The following is an 18,061-nucleotide window of genomic DNA, read 5'->3' on the forward strand; positions in this document are numbered from 1 at the left end:
TCAGCACTCCACATGTTTGACTGGAAGGAATATGGCCTTTGAAGGAAACATTTCTTAACTCTTACCTTTTTATTTTTATTAGTTTTTTTACATCAGATTTTAAACTTACCTTTAGGACCTATAGAACCTGGGACACCTGGTGGACCCTGGGCACCTGGTTCCCCAGCAGAACCTAAAGAACGAAGAAATGCATTAGGTCACTTGGTGAAATTTGCCTTCTTTGAATCCTATAGCATGAAAATCATGATTGTTATTTATAATAACAATACATTGTTCATTTGTTGCAACAGTGGGAAGATGCTTCTCTTCTACACGCCGTAAAGGGAATAGTGTTTCCTTTCAGGAATGTTTATAGGGTACAGTTATGACAATCACTCAGGAGATCCCTCTTAAGAGAGGTCAGTTACAGGAACCCAGAGCACAGAAATAGCTTCTGAATGTTATTTTCCAATTCTCTCTTACATTTCCTTAACTCTCAGTGCCAAGTGCAGGGACACATTTGACAGTAACAAGAGCTCTGCAGACAGATAAGGCATTGTTTGCCTGCCACAAAACAAAGTACCAAATGGCTTTCTTTTATTGTATCTCATTACTCATCAGAAATGACAAAGGGTTGGCATCCCATTTACTTAGTATCTGACTAGAATACAGTTTTTATTTTCAGCCCTGCTTCCATTTATGATTAATGAATAAAGAACAATAGGCAGTACAATATTTTAAAAACAAACATGCAATCTCATCACTTTTGGATCAGAGATTCAGGCCTTGTGATTTTTATATCATTTAGACAGATAACACTGGTCTTGGAGTCTTCATGGCAAAAACAATGTCTCTAGCTTTTTATTTTGTTTTGGTGAGTGCTAAAACTAAGGATGGATCATTGTTATGATTACAGAGAAGTTAATTGGGATCATACTCTTGAAAACCTATCTGGAATTCCTGTGAATATAAATGAGAGTGGACAAGCTATTGCTCAAAAGCAACTTGACTGCAGTGAATGGTCTTTCACTGCCACACATAGATCTAGGTGTCTTAACAAGCCTGGAGCCAGAGCTCAGAATCCTTAGACTTTTGCCAATATTCCCAAGATACCTGGAAATCCCACTGCCCTCTCATTTATCTCCTCATCTCATTTCCCAGTGATGCAAGTTTGTACTATTTGTAGGGGAGAGGGGGAATTTATCTTTCTGATCAAGTGCTGCTAATCATTTAAATCTCCTCTCATTGTCTCTATCTGCATCTGTCTACCAGAAATAAAGGGGCATTCTTGGTAAACTTAAATGGTGGGCACCAGCAGTGCTTGCTAGCTAGTCTGGCTTTTACATGTTACCCTTAAGATAAAGGGAGAGTATGGAAAAGATAAGTGGAGGCATAGCTGCCCATGCAGAGAAAGGGCTTCACCAATGCATAGCAAAGTAGCATTGCTGGGCTCCCTCTAACAGGGGCTTTGCAACTACAATTGAACCCCCTCCAAGAAGAAGGATTAAATATTTCTCAAAATCCTCTGCAGTGCAGAGGGATATCTCATCAGACACTTATGGACAGTTAGAGTGGAAAGTATTCCTGAATATAGCATGTATGAAACTTACAGACATAATGTGTTCAGAAACTTGAAAAATCTTCCAAATAATTCTCTCTATGTTATTTGTAGAAGCAGGAAAAAAAATCTTACCTTTGTCACCTTTCTCTCCAAATCCAGGGGGACCAGGCTCCCCACGGGGTCCTGGAGGCCCCTCTCGCCCTCTTTGTCCCATAGGGCCTTCCAGACCAGTTTCACCTGTAGAGAACCAATTGTTCAGAATCTAGGTCCATCACAGTCTATGTTCTACCCAATGGTTATTTTCATGGACTGCAATTGTCATTACAGAGAATTACATATAATGACAAAAGTTTCTGAATTTTGTGAAGTGGCTTCTTGTAAGCTCTAGGATAGACAAATCTTCTGCTTACCCATGCTGCCTTTCTGTCCTCTTGGTCCTTCTGGCCCAGGGTGACCCATTAAGCCAGAAATACCTGTTAGAGAGAAAATGCATGTTAAAAAAGATCAGTGTCATTATTTATGCTCAGCTACAAAGAATCATGAAGAAAAACTGAAATTAGATTTATATTAATATCTGAACTTAAAATTTTGATTTTTGCCACAAGAACCAACATTTAATGAATCACGACAAGAGGAATAATCGCTTGAATAGCTCTGAGTGCCATTAGCTTAAAAATTATTTATAAATCCTTGTGGCTGATGTTGGACTCAAACACTAATTTGTTACAATGGAAAAATATTCTCAATCTGGCATTGTTATTTTAACAGAATTCCAGTGTCCCATATTTTATTTTTATTTTTTGAAATCCATATTATCCATAGCAATTTTAAAATAACACTTTAACATTTTAAAACATTGCATTAATTTCAGTGCAGGAAAAGACACTGTTCCAATCTGGTAATTTGCTACAGTATTGCATGTGGGCTCCGGAAGCTGTAAGAGTTTAGTTTGCTTCATTTCAGGAAATATGACTATATAAATAAAAAGTGTCCTGTAAGATCAAAATGTGTCTCTTTAGTAATTCAAGTACTGCTTCTTTATATGGAGAACTCAGGGACAAGTGAACAAGTAGCTATTTTTCTCTCTAAATCGAGAATGAAATATTTAATTCTTGGGGAATGTGAATGCAGCAGTATCATTGACACTGATATTGACCCTGACATTGACTACTGGTGCATCTCAAAAAGAAAGGCAACAATAAATTGTTTGGGGCTACTTTTCCTAAGTTCCACCTACCTGGTGGCCCAGGGAGTCCTTGGTCTCCTATAGAAACAAACAAAAAAGTGATGAGCTAGTACTGTAATTTGTCAACAGCATTTTTCTGGTCTTTCAAGTTCTACCTTATGTCAGGAACATTTGCCTAATACAGAAGCCAAAGGAGATTTGGATGCTTTCACACACAACAGAAATGATAAGCTTGGATTAACTCTGTGCTTGTACTATCCAACAGATTGTTTCAAGGCTCTTGACAGATCAAAATCCCTTTTGCACAATGGAAAGCAGAGAAAATTAATAACGTCTTTTCTGCACCTTCCCACATACACACCTAATTTTGAGACTTTCTTTTAAAATGTAAATGTTTTTTTCATCTAGATTTCTCAGAGTATTAAACTCTACATATAAAATCAAAACTGTATGATCCGGCAGGCACTATGCTCAACTTTCCTTTTTTACCAACTGTCATTTAGTATCAGTTATTGAATAAGTCAGCATTTAGATTGCTGATTTTTAGGAATACCTGGCTAAGTATATTTTCCCAATTTAGCAATTCCTGGTAGTCACTGATGGTCTACTGAAGGTACACATAAATACACATGTGCATAATGAAAAGTTATGCCAACCTTGGTTTCACCGGTAGAGCTACTGGAAAATTTTGAACATACCTTTTGGTCCTTGGATCCCCATATCCCCTAAGAAAGAATATGGGAGAAAAACAAACATGTTGTAGAGAAATTATATCCAGACTTTCCTTATTTTGTCTACCTTTCTTTAATTCCTACCACACTTAGAATATGTTTGAGAAGCTCATGAAAGGCAGAAATGTTGGTTCTATATCAGTTAGCCTCAGGTGGTTTATTCTCCGAGACCCTGCTTCATATATTTCATGTCTCTTAATTTTAATTAAAGTGCCCGCCCACACTACAAATTCAAACTAGTTTAATTATTATTGCTTTCTCCGAGAGAAACCCAAAGTATGAAATGTTTTAATCTCCCATGATAGTTTTTTTAATGCTAAAGAAAGCACTTAAAGCCCTCTTTCAATCATATACCGTATAGAATAGAAATGAACAGTAAAGAAGATTCTTATTCAAATATTAAAACAAATCTAGCAAATTGCTACCTTTTGTTCCTGGTTCTCCTCGGAAACGACCTGTATAGGAATATCAAATCAAATCAAATCTTTATTGCAGTCATAGCATAAATGTAGCAATATGGAATAACAGTCAGATATTTGTACAAAGGATGCAAAACTATTTCTGGTTTTATATTGATATGGCAGTATAACTGAACGGAATATGTATGACTTAGAAAGCATGTTATGTAAAATCTGCTTAGAGGGCAATGTTAACCCTCTAATACTGCATATTACTAACTTAGTATATCACAGTCCAACATGATTTTCTCCTAAAATGGTTAAGAAACCATTCTTAAACTGGCAAAAGCTAATATGTCATCCTGAAAGGAACCAGACTACAGAAATACAAGTCCTTTCAATTACATTTCCAGATACTTATGTTAAACTGGGACAGACTAGTCAACTCCAGTGCTTTGCAGCTGATCAGTGATCTGGTTGACCAACCCACTTAGAAAAGACCCTCCTGGCCTTTTGCAAAGCACTGAAGATGTAGATGTGTTCCAGAGCATGGGGGCCAGGTTAGATGATCCATGAGCTGAGTTGTTATTGTATTGTTGAGTGTTTATTGGGTTTGTTCTCAGTGAACATTGTAGTTTTTTTATGTTTTGTTGATACTGTTTTTTGAACTGGTATTTAATGTGTTAGCCACCCAGAGATGTATCTGTGTGATGAACAGCCATATAAATTGATTTAATTGTAAAAAGTGGCTGTGGAAGCTGGATTCTGTTCCCTTTCATAGCTGAAATAGGTTTGAGAGGCAGAGGAACATATCAAGGACTGGATGGATGGGAACAGTCCTACATGAAACCAGCAGAACCAATTGGAGCTACATGGCTACCTCCCCCATTTGTACCAGCATTGCCTGCATATACAGCATTTGGAAGTGGCATAAGATGCAAAATGTGTACAGTGTAGCACCTAAAACCATCCTCAGACTGCCTTGGCTATGGACAGGGAGTGGCATGTAGACATGTCCTCTGGAAATAGTGGCCCATTCTTCTATCAGGGTAAGGAGGCTGTGTGGATTTGCCCAAAGAGTTGGAAGGGACTGAACAAAAACAGTAGCAAAACAAAATGGTCTTCTGGATTTGTGCAGCCCAGATATGATACCTCTAAATATTTTAAAGTCCCAGTTATCAGAGTTGCTTTCAAAGTGACTTTGTGCGCTTAGAGAGACCGACCTCAAAATCTATGTAATCCAAATTGATCCAGTCATTCCTATCCACCAGTCCTGCATCTCTGAACAATTCATTACATTTTCTGGCAAATACATAATTTCTTGTCCTAACCAAATTGATTTTTGTATGTTCCTCACCTTGTTTCATCTCCACATTTAGCCAACTTTTCAGAACATCCCATAGTTGATGTTCATTCATATTGGACAGTTTGTCTCCCTCGCTGAGTAACATTTCTGAACGACTGCCAGTTCCTTGCCAGTAGGTATTTTGGGATTCAAGGCTCTCCACTCGGGATTTCAACTTCCTTACTTCCTCCGCTGTAAGTAAAGTAAAATAAAGAATTCAGTGGTCCTTACCCCTTCTGTTTGTAGTTTGATGTGTGCTTTTCAAGAAGTAATTATTGCACAGAAAATAATTGTAAATTCAAAGAAAATTCAAGATAGTTTTTTAGTGAGCCTCTTCCAAAAACAGAAACAATTGTTTTTGTCTAAAATCATGGAAGTCTGTTTGGTTCACGCATCACACGAAGCTATGATGAGTTTGTTTTGCTTTGGTTTTGGCTTAGCATGCTGTATAAACCCAGCCACTGTGGTGTACAAACATGGATTTTACCTTAACATTGTGTGTAAACCAGGTCATTATAGTGTGTTCAACAAAGCATGGTTAAAATAAACTATGACTTAATGTGATATGCCCATATTTTCTGGGATCAATTATTTGAAGAGACCTTGAACTTTTTGCTTGTCCCATTCAATGGCAATACCTTACCCAAAGCAATAAGTCCAAAAAGGAGGCCAAGAAGGAGCAGCCAGGCCAGCAGCAAGCCAAGGAGCCACATCCACCAGCTGCAACATGAGCCACAGGGGCACCAGGCTGGAGCACCTCCAGCCCCTCCACATCCATTATCCCCTCTGGCTTCTATAGAGAAGGATGATAAAAAGAAGTTAGTCATTGGAAAGCAATATTACAAAAGACAAGGGTTGGGGGAAAATGCCAAGATGTCCCTCACCGAGTCTTATTCAGAATTCTAAACCCAATATTGCAATAATTAGCATTAAATAAATATTGAATTCACATTTAAAGAACCCACATTGGGAACCATTCTTCAGCCTTTTTGAGAAATACTGGGCTTTCATTAATACAAGCAGCAAATACTGTATATATGTATGTATATACATATATATACAGAGAGAGAGAGAGACAGAGAAACAGAGAGATCATTCCTAGAACTGCATTATAAAGTAGATCTTTATATTTAGTCTTTTCCAGCTTATTATTTTCAACAATTACAGTACTATATGTAATAACAAAATTGTCCCAGCAACAATTTCTGAGATCCATTTTCTCATTTCAGAAATAGTGTTCTTAGACAAGAGGAATTCCACATATGATGCAGCAATTGTTCTTCTGGTGTCACTATTATTGGAATGAACTATCAGTGGCTTTCTTAAATATCATTATATATGACTGAGAATTTTGACTTGATTTTAGTTTCCTAAAACTTTAAAGAAATCTCTGTAATTGTTTTTGTAGCATGAAGTATCATTCCATTATTGATGCATCTATGGCACACATTACACTCTCAAAGTTTTTTTTTTTTTAAAGTTCAACAACAGTTCAACTGTGAGACATCTGGAGTGGATTCTGAGCTTTAGAAATAGACATCAAAATGCTAAATGGGCTGTTGTATCATGTTGTTCAGCACAACCAGGCCCAATCAGAAAAACTCCCTGGAAGATTATGATTGTACAGCTGCAATCCCCCAAAGACTAGAATATTCCTAGCAGTGTGCATTTAATTTAATTGGCACAGAATAAAGTAAATGTGCTTTGGGTTTTCTAGATTCTACATATGTGGTATAAAGGCTCACATAAAAGAGATGTGTTCGCATTTATCTGTAGAAAAAAATACCCCACATATTGAATAACCTCTTGTTATAAATAAATATTTTTGCATAACAATATTTGAATCTATTATTCACTGTCAATGATTTCTGTGCTGTAAAAACCAAGAACTAATGAATATGAGTGTTCACCTCCAACAGTGGCTTTGTCTTTTGTTGAAACAGATTTTAGCCCACCTGTAAGAACAAACAGAACACAAGGGTAACACTCTTCCTGCACAGAGGGTGTGACTTGTTATAAATGGAGTTTAATCCATAGCAGTGGTTGTCAATCCAAATAAGAAAATAAATAATAAATAACAAATAAATAAATAAATAAATAATAAGAAAATAAATACATAAATAATAAAATAAAATAAAATAAAAAATAAAATAAAATAAAATAAAAAATAAAAAATAAAAAAATAAATATATAAATGAGAAAATGAGAAAATGTTATAGTGTGGCTTCAGTGGTCAGAGAACAGGGACATGGCTTTGAAGAATTACTACAAACCGTCCCGCAATTATAAATTAAGATTTGTTTTTCAAAACCCTCAAAAATAATGGAGTAGAAATAGCTGCACAGATAAGAAAATAGTTTCATTCAGTACTCTGGGAGTGAGCTCTTGATTTACTCTGAAGTATTTCTTTCACCTCAAAAGGAGAAACACTTGCTATATCATAATAGTTTCATATGCGTGATATTTTTCTGGCTTCAATATTCACGAGTATGGATGAAAGACTGCAGATGGGGCTCTTTTACTATATCAAACAGTCACAATTGACCAGGAATTCTTGGTGCATATCCAGTCATTGTCACATGCACTCCTGATGAATTGTATGGACAAATGCCCACCAACTTGACCTCTCCCTGGTGATGATCCACAGCTTTTCCAAGGATGTTTCAGTAACCTGCTTAAACATGCCCTTATCTTTCCCTTCTTCTATTTCCCTCAACTTTGCCAAGCATAATTGGTTTTTTGGTTCATCATCCACTTGCAACACATGCCCAAAGTATGTTAGTTTTTGTTTTCTGATTATCATTTCAAGGAAATAGTTAGGCTTTATTTTTTCATCAAGTACCAATTGATTGGTTCTTTTTATAGTCCCTGGTAACCCTAGTAAATATCTCCAAATTTGTAATTCAGTGGTGTCTATTTTTCTTTTCACTCTTTCTCAGTGTCCAGCTTTCACAGCTTGAATTGCCACTAGAAAAAATTGCCACTGTTTTAAGGAGCCTGATATTTGTTGTCATACAATGTTTGTGTGTGCTGTACTTTTATTCTTCTCCTAATTATTCTTCTCACATCAAGACAGAGAATCAATGACATACCATTTGTTTCTGATTTCAGGTAGGAATCTCCAGCATAAGAAGAGATAGCTTGTTTGTCTTTCTGTAGAGTGTCTTCTGTGTAATAGCCTGTAGTGGGTCCAAATAAATCATATTTTGTGATAAGTGTAAAATGGCTTAATACCCAGTTTATTTCCAGATTTAAAAAACAAGACAAATTTTTCTTTCTGTCCTATTGGTTTGAGACATTCATTTAGGGTAGTTGGAGCCAATAATCTTTAGACCTTTTTCTGTGTTTGTGGAGGATGAGGGGTTTTAAGAGTAAAATGAGAGCCTTAAACCTTGCAGAAGTGTATGGTGTCTATTAAACCCTTTACAAATCTTGATGCACTCCTCATATTAAGCTAATATTTTTACTTAAGAATCAAATTCCCCCCATATAACCTCTTCAAATACTAAACCTCCCTGAAAAAAGGATATAAAAATTTGAGCCCTATGGGATATCATAAGCCATGTCCCTTGTGGCCATCCAGCAGGATAAAAGATTATAGTGTAATACACAGGCTGAAAAAGTTGCCTATCCCTGACTTGGAATATATATAGTGTAGATTGAATTGGAGACTTAATGAATCAATTTCACTGATATCACTGTCCAACAAAAATATTAATCCAGTATTGATTAACCCAGGTCATCAACTCTTGTGACTTTAAGGAGTAAATGTGGTATGCTGAGATCAGTCTGAAAAGTAATGAGGTGGCAACTACAGGACTGAATGCAGCTGCTGTTATCTATTATATATGCATAGTTGTGAGAGAGGTAATATGAGATATCAGCCTGAAGGTTTATTCCCACAAACACATTGGTATACAATAACCTCAGATTTTTTAATTCATTGGAGCCTTCAGCCCATGAGAAACTAGTCACAGTGAAGTTCAGGCTCAATAGATTAAATTTCCTCTGAGTTGCTTAGAACTGTGCTCCACTTCCTCCCTCCCTCCAGTCACATCCCAGCCAGCATCCTTTCACAAATATACAAGACAGTCTGCCTGGAAGGTTGCCATTTCCTTCTTCATTCACCCACCTCAGAAAGTTCTGATGTTTCTTCTCCTCTATGAACATTTTTTGCTCATTGGCCAGAAAAGGCAACTGCCAATCAAAATCACCTCACTTGAACAACATAAAACCTAGTTCAATTACTTTTATTCTTCTTAAGTTTATTAAGCTAGACTAATTTGCCTCAGTATACTATTAAAATTATCATTTACTTTTATGCTTTTATAGTTTTATAACTGTGTACCTTACTACATTTCTCCTCTGTTTTTTTGTTTGTTTGTTATTCTTACAATGAACATTTATTTTTAATTGAAGTGACATGGATTTCTTTATAGCTTTAAGGGAAGGTGTCCTCCAACATGTAGAGATATCTCAGAAATACTGACTGGAAACAGAATGGTTGCTTTGTTTGTGGTTCAATGTATCATGCAAAAACAGAAAATATTTATATGGGAAGGAACTCTGTTATTTTCCCAGTCAGACATTACCAGATGATATAAAACTAGACTGGAGGGAAACAGATCCCATATGGAGATCAAATAACCATGTGGGCCACAAAGAATGGAAAGAAAACTAACCTCCACTAAGCCCAGTGCCTGATGCACTGAAAACTTTTCCGCTGTCCTTGGACATGATCAACAGTTCCATCTCTTTCTTGGGGGTTACGTTTTCTTTTTCTATGAGCAGAAATTTGCAGTCTTTGCGTAGGATGTCATCGCTCTGAGAGTTTGTGGAGGTGGCAGCTGAGTGACACAGAAAAGATAGAAGGAGAAAACAATCATACACGTATTGGATATTGCAGTTATCTTATTCTGATGAAACTGCTTTCAAAGACTGATTGATGATTGATTATGTGCCATCAAGTTGGTGTTGACTCTTAGTGACCACATAGATAGATTTTTCTCCAGAATATTGAAGATTACTCTGCACTTTTCCAATTATTAATTTAAAATACCTGTCTGGATGTAGATAACAATAATTAGGTGTTATTTTGGGTCTTTAAGTGACTTTATGGCAATAGAAAAACACTTTTCATAAAGCTTTCTGGAGAAAGCTTAGTATTATCCATCTCCTGGATTTCTGCTTAACATTCCTATTAAAGCAAGAATTAGCAATCTGAGGTTCAAGACTGCAGATGACACTTAGCTCCCTTTTTATGATCCCTGCATGGTAAGTGGGAAACACAAAAACTGTAGCACACACCCTAAGTAAGCTTAACAAGCTAAAAAACCCCAAAAATATTCCCCACAAAGCTCAGAAAAAAGATAAGGATCTACCCATATTCATAACTTTGTTCACACTACATCTTTGTCCCAACCACTGTAGCCTTGGCTCCAGTCAAGAGCATGGACACCACATTGTTACCCAGCTCTGTATTAAAGGCACACAAACACTTGAAAAAGCAGCACGAAAAGGAGATGGAAACCAGTTTTGAACAAGAAAAAGAAAAGGAAAGTATCTATGCATGTGTGTGTGACTATGTACATATTGCAAATTTCAGGCAACATAATTCTAAATATCTACAGATATGCTGTGACATTTTTCCAGGAAATCTTTTATCAGCAACAGGTGATAAGGCAATGGAAGCAGCAGCAGAATGTCACATGATAAACAAGCCCTATTGCAGTGAAAGTATTGCAAATCTTACTGTTTCGCTTAAGAGATTCCCTAGTATTGATAGGTCAAGTCATTTCCCATTGCACTGTAGAACTGAGACATCTACCACATGTGATTCTAATAGCCTGGAAAGTCCTATGCTGCATGGATGTACACAGAAAACTAGCTTTCTGTTTGATTTATGCAACAAGGCAGTGTAGAAAGCTTCTTTGAAGACTATCCGGCAGAGAGTTTGTAGACTTGCAGTTAGGTAGCATGGTATCAATCAAAGATGCACTGCTTGGAGAAAAACTGCTGCAAACAAGGTAACTTTTTCAATGTTTTGTTTTTATTCCCATTTTCTAAAGGCAACAGCTTCATCTAGTGGGCATCTGATTTACAGTGCCTTCTGGTAAGTTTATTTTGTTGGTAGCATAAGCCTTGCTGGATCAGACCAAAGCCTACCTTAGTCCTGCATTTTGTTTCTCTTAGAGGCCCAAAAGAGTCACTGGAAGGAGGTGGAGATATACCTTTTCTTCTACTGTTGCTCCCCTCCAAGTATTTGTAGGCAAGCTACCCCAATTCTGAGAGAACGCTGAATCTTCAAGGCTTTGATCAACCGGTCCTCCAGTCCCACTCTAAAGCCATCCAATTACATGGCCACTCCTTGTGGGAGTGAACTGCATATGTCAAATATATGAATTCAGCCACTCAAACAAAGGTAGGGCTAACGCAGCACTGTGATTTGTTGTAATGACAGCACAGACTAAGTTCTCAAGATACACCAAGAAAAAAACATGGTTTACAAACTTCTGTGGCTGCAGTTACTCAAATTATACACACTGAAATACTGTAGATTATTTTAAGACTTAACCTTTAATGTAAATCCAGACAAAGCACTGATAGCTTAATGTACAGTGCTACCAGGATATACGCTTTCCAGCAGATATCCCTTCTGCACTTTTCTAGATGCTACAATAGCCAAACCAACTCAATGATAAATTTAGAGTCAGTCCTCTTCCTCAGATAACTGTTTAGGAGGAATCAGAACTTTCCCCAGCAAAAAAAAGCTGTTGTGATGTTCTTGCTTAACTATGGAAGTTGCAAAAATGGTTACTTCCATATACTGGTTTATACCTACAACAATACTGTGAAGCAGAACCCAAACCCTTCCTTACACCTTTTCTCATGCTTTTCTTTGGCAGATCAACCACAGACCTTCCCTAATATTGAACTAAATCCTCCTCGCTCCACCTTGCCTTGGCCACAGCAGCAAAGCTAACCCAGCCTTATTCCATACTTGAATGAAGTCTTTTCTGAAATAGCAACTTTTCTCATATCAGTAAGTCTGAAGACTTACATTCAACACAGAGAGGAATTTTTCCTTTTAAAATATACCCATAATGTACATTTAATCAAAACCCACAAGCACCACCACAGCAGAGGAAATTTGAAAATCCATCCAGGGAAAGGAGATTGGTAGAGCTCTTGATTTGCTGGATAGCAGGCATGTGAGACAGAAGCACAGGTCCTTCTCCCCATGATGTAGTGAGCATGTACCACAGAAAGGGGGGATTTCTCAGTTCTGCAGAGTCTGCTTTGCTGTTTATTGTGAAAGAGAGGAAGACTCACCAGTTGTAGATGATGTGGACACCCCTGTATTAGTCACACTGGAGCTTTGCACTGTGTTTTTCTTTGCTCCATATGCTGCTGGGAAAAAAAAGGGGTGGGGGATAAAGACAAAATTCATCTAGATTTCCAGAAGCCAGAGGAAAAGATCTAGCTATGTGCTTTCCCCAGCTTTTGGGACACTAAAAGCTATAGAAGGGAACAGCATCTTTTTAAAGATCAAAGTAGTGATTATTAATAAATATGAGCAGCTGCCTCTATTCAGCAAAAAGACCATGGTGCTTTGTGGCTTTGTGCAAAGAGTTACAGTGCTCACAAGTATTAGTAAAGATCTTGTGGTATCTTAACAATTAAAACTTTTAATACAGCAAAAATGCTTTCTCAGTGTATGAAACATTACATTAAGTTACCTATATTGCACAATCATAGCAGGGTGCATTATACACTGCTCACTGTATATGTACATAGCAAGAGCAGAGAAAAGTGAAACACAGAAAGTACATACAAATTATAATTATAGCTTGTAATTTTTCTCCTGACTTCAGTGCTTATAATGTCATTTTCCGCTCCTCACCAGCTTTGATCTTAGTGGCCATCTCTGAACAAAGGAACCTCAAATTTATCTACTGAATTATAGTTTTAGTTCTAATCATTTGGGTGTAGACAAAGACAATGACTTCTTATTTGAAAACAGCTCTTAGTTTACTCCCCAACAAAAAATGTTTTGTCTTATTACCAATAACCTACAGAGGACCATTTTGAATATACAGTGGTACCTCGGTTCACGAACTTAATTCGTTCCGCGACTCTGGTCGCGACCCGAATTGGTCGCCTACCGAATCAAATTTTCCCATAAGGTTCAATGTAAATACGGTTAATCCGTTCTGACCCCTATGAATTTGGTCACCAACTGATTTTGGTCGCGACCTGAATCAAATTTTCCCATAAGGTTCAATGTAAATATAGTTAATCCGTTCTGAACCATATGTATTTTTTTTTTTAAACCACAAAAATATGACACAAAGTACAGTACGAAGAGAGAGAACGCTAACCTTGCTCGACGCGACTTCTGGCGTGGAGGACAAGAAGGCGGGTGGGGAGGCGGTTATTGCTTGGAGGGAGAGTCCCCCTCCCTACAGGAAGCCACGACCACGTGTCACGGGAGGGAAAATGGCCGCGGATCCTGTTCGTCACCCGATCCGGCATTCGCGAACGGAAGCAAAATTTTGCGAACGGTGCTGTTCGTGACCCGAATTGGTCGTGAACAGAAGTGTTTGTGACCCGAGGTACCACTGTATTTGCATTTGATTGCCATTTTTTCCTTTAATCTTAGGCACCTACGGATCATATGCCACACATTTAATGAAGGGGGCTCTAGTCCTTTGAAGTGCATGCCGTTGTTAAATGTGTTCCTTTTTAATGGGCCATAAGAGTCTTTGTCATCATGGGTCTCCACAGCAAACAGATGATGACAAAATGATGACAAAATGATGACAAAATGGTGTGGTGATATCCACCCATTTTTTCAGCAGGAAGCATCCTAACTTTTATGTCAAGTAGTCAGCAATGACAATTATATTAGGATAGGCTGATAAGCGTCTGGACCTGGAATGTGCAGGCTTTCATTGCTGCAGGGGCAGTGGGGGCTGTTAGCTGAGTTAATATTATATGATGTATCCACGGCTCTTTTGTTTACCACTGAAAATTCAGTGTTGGGATTGAACTGGTGGTTTACCACTGAATTTCAATGCTGTGGTCTGTAGAGGCTTTGGTGGCCACAAATGTAGCCCATTCCTCCACTAGGTTTGAAGGTTTCACAGAGAAGATTGACCCAATCAAAACTGCAAGGATTTAATCTGTTTTGTTTTTAAATAAAGAATGTGTTATTTATTTCTGATCTATGTCCCTGTCCCCAACTACTCTTTATCCAGTTACAAGTGAGTTACTCAGACAAAGAGTAGCTGGGGACAGTACTGAGATTAGTGGATATACAAACTGGGGACAAAGTAGACCTGTTTGAGCTACATTATGGAGATCTATGTGAGTTACACTATTTTGAAATAAGTAACAGGAAATAATTTTTCAATATTCTTCCATGATTTCTAAGGCAAATGAATGTTAGCAAAAATGCTTCTGATTCCAGATATTTTCACCAAGTGTTGTTACCTGTGGAAGCTGTGGTTGTAGTATTGGTGACCCCAAGTGTGTTTGGAGCCAGGTTGTTTTGAACACCATATACTGCAAAGAAAATATCTGAGGGTCAGATAAAAGCACATTTAAAAATAAATACAGCCAAAGTGTTTTTGTAAGGATGGTCTGAAATTAATCATCTACAAATAATGGAATTGTAGCTAGTTAACAGACCTACTTTGCCATATGTTGTTCCTTCTCCTGTCATGCCGGAATCAACTTTTATCATGAGGAAATATCCTGAAATTATCTTTGAAATTCCAAGATTAAAGATGGAAAAATTCTGCCTTCTCAGTGCCATGCCAACATTTCTGGCAGTGATAATTTGTACAATCATTAGAGTAAGATTAATGGAGAAGATACATTAGCTGTTTAATGGCTGACCTTTGTTTTTATTTACAGTTTTATCATGTTTTATAGGTAGTTTTAACTGTTTTACTGTACATCACTGATAAAGCTGCTGCTGCTGCTTTAAAATATCTAGAAATGCTTAATTATAACCAGGTATAGAAGAAAAACATGGAATATTTCTTGCTGATGATCAGTCCTGGTCCAAAACTATATAAAGGAGGGAAACTGGCAATTTTTGCCTTAAGGAAAGGATAACTATAAAATATCTCAGCGCCCAGGTTCAGGAATACATCTCAATGCCATATTGCAAGTTGTGGTTTTTATCAATAGACCAATTTCAAGGAGTGGTGTTTTTTTCCCCCAGAGGTTATTAAATTTATAAACATACAGTATATACCAAATACAAGCATCTGTATTTACTGAGGCATTGATTTCAAGTAAGCAGGGAAAATATCTCTGGGTATGCCTCCTCTCTTGTGCCATCAACATAGAACATATGAACACAGAACAATAACAGATGCTCTTATGCCTCCTTTTCCTGAAACAGAGAAGAATGGAGAAAACAAACCTGTGGAAGAATTGCTGAGACCAGCATTCAGAGTAGAGGAAGTGGAGGCCAAGTTGTTTGGAACCCCAAACACTGCAGGGGAAAGTAACAGAAATAAAAAGTGTTGAAAATGTAGTCATGCCCCCACCACAACCCAAAGTCCCAATACTGGTGGTGGAATAGCTACAAGAAAACTGGCTGTGTCACACCTCAGACATATTGTGTCTCCATTAGAAAAGACACAGCTTCTAAAGAAAGCATGGAAAACATATGATATGGAGGTTCTCATCAGGTCCCTCTTTCCCAGATACAGTCCCTTTTCTTAGAATCACAGCCCTTTCTACCCACATCTCAGTCAGTCTTCCTTATTTTCCATGACACTTCTATTTTGACCAAAATTATCAACAGCTAATTGATCAAAGCTTTCAAACAGCTTCCATGAAATTCAACATGATATTTAATTTAATTGAAGGGACTTGGAAGGCAGCCAGTCTGCTGGATCTTACTAGATGGGCAGAAATTATTGGAGATAGCTGGTCACAGAGATAACTGGGACCTATACTATGAAGGGGTTTTTATGTGGTAACTAGCACCTTTAATTTCACCCATAAGCCAAGTGGCAACCTGGGAAGCCTGTGGAACAATGGTATCATATTGCAGATCATGCCACCACATTCTGGACAAGCTGTAGTTTTTGAGTTGCCTTTAAGGCAGCCCCATGTGGAGCACATTGCAATAGTCTATTTGTTAGGTGACTAGGATGTAAGTGACCATTAGGAGTGCTTCCCTATCCAGAAACAGGTATAAGGATGCATCAATATGAAGGCCCCCTTGGCCACAGCTGCTCTCTGTTCCTTGAGCAGGAGTTGTGAATCCCAAAAAACTGCAGATTGCACACCAGTCTTGAGTGGAGAAGTACAACCCCATCCAAATCTAGAAAGGGAAGGTCTATCAGGATGAGGGGGGAAAAATACCCACAGCCACTTGGTCTTGTTAAGATTGAGCCTGGGTCTGTTCCTTCCCATCCAGACCCACACAGCCTCCAGATACTAGCACAAGGCATCAACAGCATCATTTGGGCAGCCCAGCATTGCAGAGACTTCTATAAATGGATGCATACCTGATCCAGTAGAATGGGCTGCAGTGTTGATCAAAGATGAGCTTTGGGCCATGTTGTTATGGTAGCCACCAAGAGATGACCCCGCAGGCAGGGTGGAGGACCACATGTATGATGGGAGGGCAGCATTCAAGATAGTTGTGTCGTAAGTCCCTGACACTGGAGGAAAATCAAAGAACATTATCCCAAATCGGATTTTAATAGTATACTGTATAGTAATAAGAGGGATTTTTTTGATGTTCCTTTCATATAACAAAATAGTATAACATGTAAAATCCTGGTATTACCTGATTTTTGTAAACATTTTAGTCTTATGGAAGTAAAGTTGGACTTTGATGAACCAGGATAGAAAGAGTATTGATGCTTTTGAACTTTGCTGTTGGAGAAGCCTCCTGAGCATATCATGGATAGCTAAGAAAACTAACATGTGGATAATAGAACAAATCAATCCAGAGGTTCTCACTCAAGGCACACATGACCAGGCTCATATTATCATATTTTGGACACATTATGTGAAGACCTAGGTCTCTGGAGAAGTTTATAATGCTTGGAAAGGTGGAAGAGAAGAAGAAGACCAGGTACAAGGTGGATGAATTAAATAACAGAGGCAATGGGCACATTGTTGGAAGATCTGAAGGATCAGGCTGGGGACAGATGATCCTGGAGAAAATCTATCTACGTAGTTGCTAACAGTTGACACTTACTTGATGACATAATCAATTTAAAAAAATATATAGCCCTGTTTTATGGAGGAAAAATTTGGATTACCTTAGAACATAAGGTTCTAAAGTATTAAAAACAAACAGTGGATCCTAATCACACAGCTGGACAGTACATAGTAGTTTGGTGGTCTTGCAATTCAGAATGAGATGCAGCTCCTTTGCATAATTCAAACACATTCTGGGTCTTCCTTATATTCCTTTTCTGTCAGCAATAAACACTCAGGCCTTTCCTGAAGATTTTCACCTAATAAGTGGATGGGGAAATTGTGGTTTTCAAAATGTTCTTGAACCCAAACTCCCAGCTGGTCCAGCCATCATGGCCAATAATGCATAATGATGGATTTAGTAGTTCAGCAGCATTTGGAAGACCACAGGATCCTATCCTTAATATAATATCACTGCTCACCACTTTTACTGACACAAGCCTCCCAACAACACCAATAAAAGACAACAAATAATAGCAGGATGGGTCTCAGGGCTTGGGTAAGGGGGACAGTTGGATTGTTATTTAATCCCAAATTTCTAAACCTGCCTTTATTTTATTCTGCTTCATTTCCTATATCTGTTATTGTTAGGAATCTTGCTTAAATGGACTATTACTATTT

At 37.8% G+C, this 18,061-nt stretch overlaps 1 protein-coding gene across 2 annotated transcripts in view; it reads right to left on the minus strand.

The window, feature by feature from the left end:
* Positions 1 to 18,061, minus strand: part of COL17A1 (collagen type XVII alpha 1 chain) — a 60,959-nt gene that overhangs the window by 32,489 nt on the left and 10,409 nt on the right. For both annotated transcript variants that reach the window (XM_088131887.1, XM_088131886.1), the window contains exons 9-23: positions 16,738 to 16,893; positions 15,639 to 15,710; positions 14,696 to 14,767; positions 12,533 to 12,610; positions 9,883 to 10,047; positions 8,293 to 8,379; positions 7,111 to 7,155; positions 5,844 to 5,993; positions 5,213 to 5,392; positions 3,883 to 3,912; positions 3,425 to 3,451; positions 2,778 to 2,804; positions 1,951 to 2,013; positions 1,673 to 1,777; positions 110 to 172 (exon numbers count right to left, since the gene is read on the minus strand). In XM_088131887.1, the coding sequence (XP_087988013.1) occupies positions 110 to 172; positions 1,673 to 1,777; positions 1,951 to 2,013; positions 2,778 to 2,804; positions 3,425 to 3,451; positions 3,883 to 3,912; positions 5,213 to 5,392; positions 5,844 to 5,993; positions 7,111 to 7,155; positions 8,293 to 8,379; positions 9,883 to 10,047; positions 12,533 to 12,610; positions 14,696 to 14,767; positions 15,639 to 15,710; positions 16,738 to 16,893 (1,320 nt within the window). The remainder of the gene's footprint in view (positions 1 to 109; positions 173 to 1,672; positions 1,778 to 1,950; positions 2,014 to 2,777; positions 2,805 to 3,424; positions 3,452 to 3,882; positions 3,913 to 5,212; positions 5,393 to 5,843; positions 5,994 to 7,110; positions 7,156 to 8,292; positions 8,380 to 9,882; positions 10,048 to 12,532; positions 12,611 to 14,695; positions 14,768 to 15,638; positions 15,711 to 16,737; positions 16,894 to 18,061) is intronic.

This window comes from Python bivittatus, unplaced genomic scaffold, assembly GCF_059951505.1.
Source record: "Python bivittatus isolate LINGU-HERP-01145 unplaced genomic scaffold, Pbiv_v1 ctg000980_np1212, whole genome shotgun sequence".
In the NCBI taxonomy this organism is placed as follows: domain Eukaryota; kingdom Metazoa; phylum Chordata; class Lepidosauria; order Squamata; family Pythonidae; genus Python; species Python bivittatus.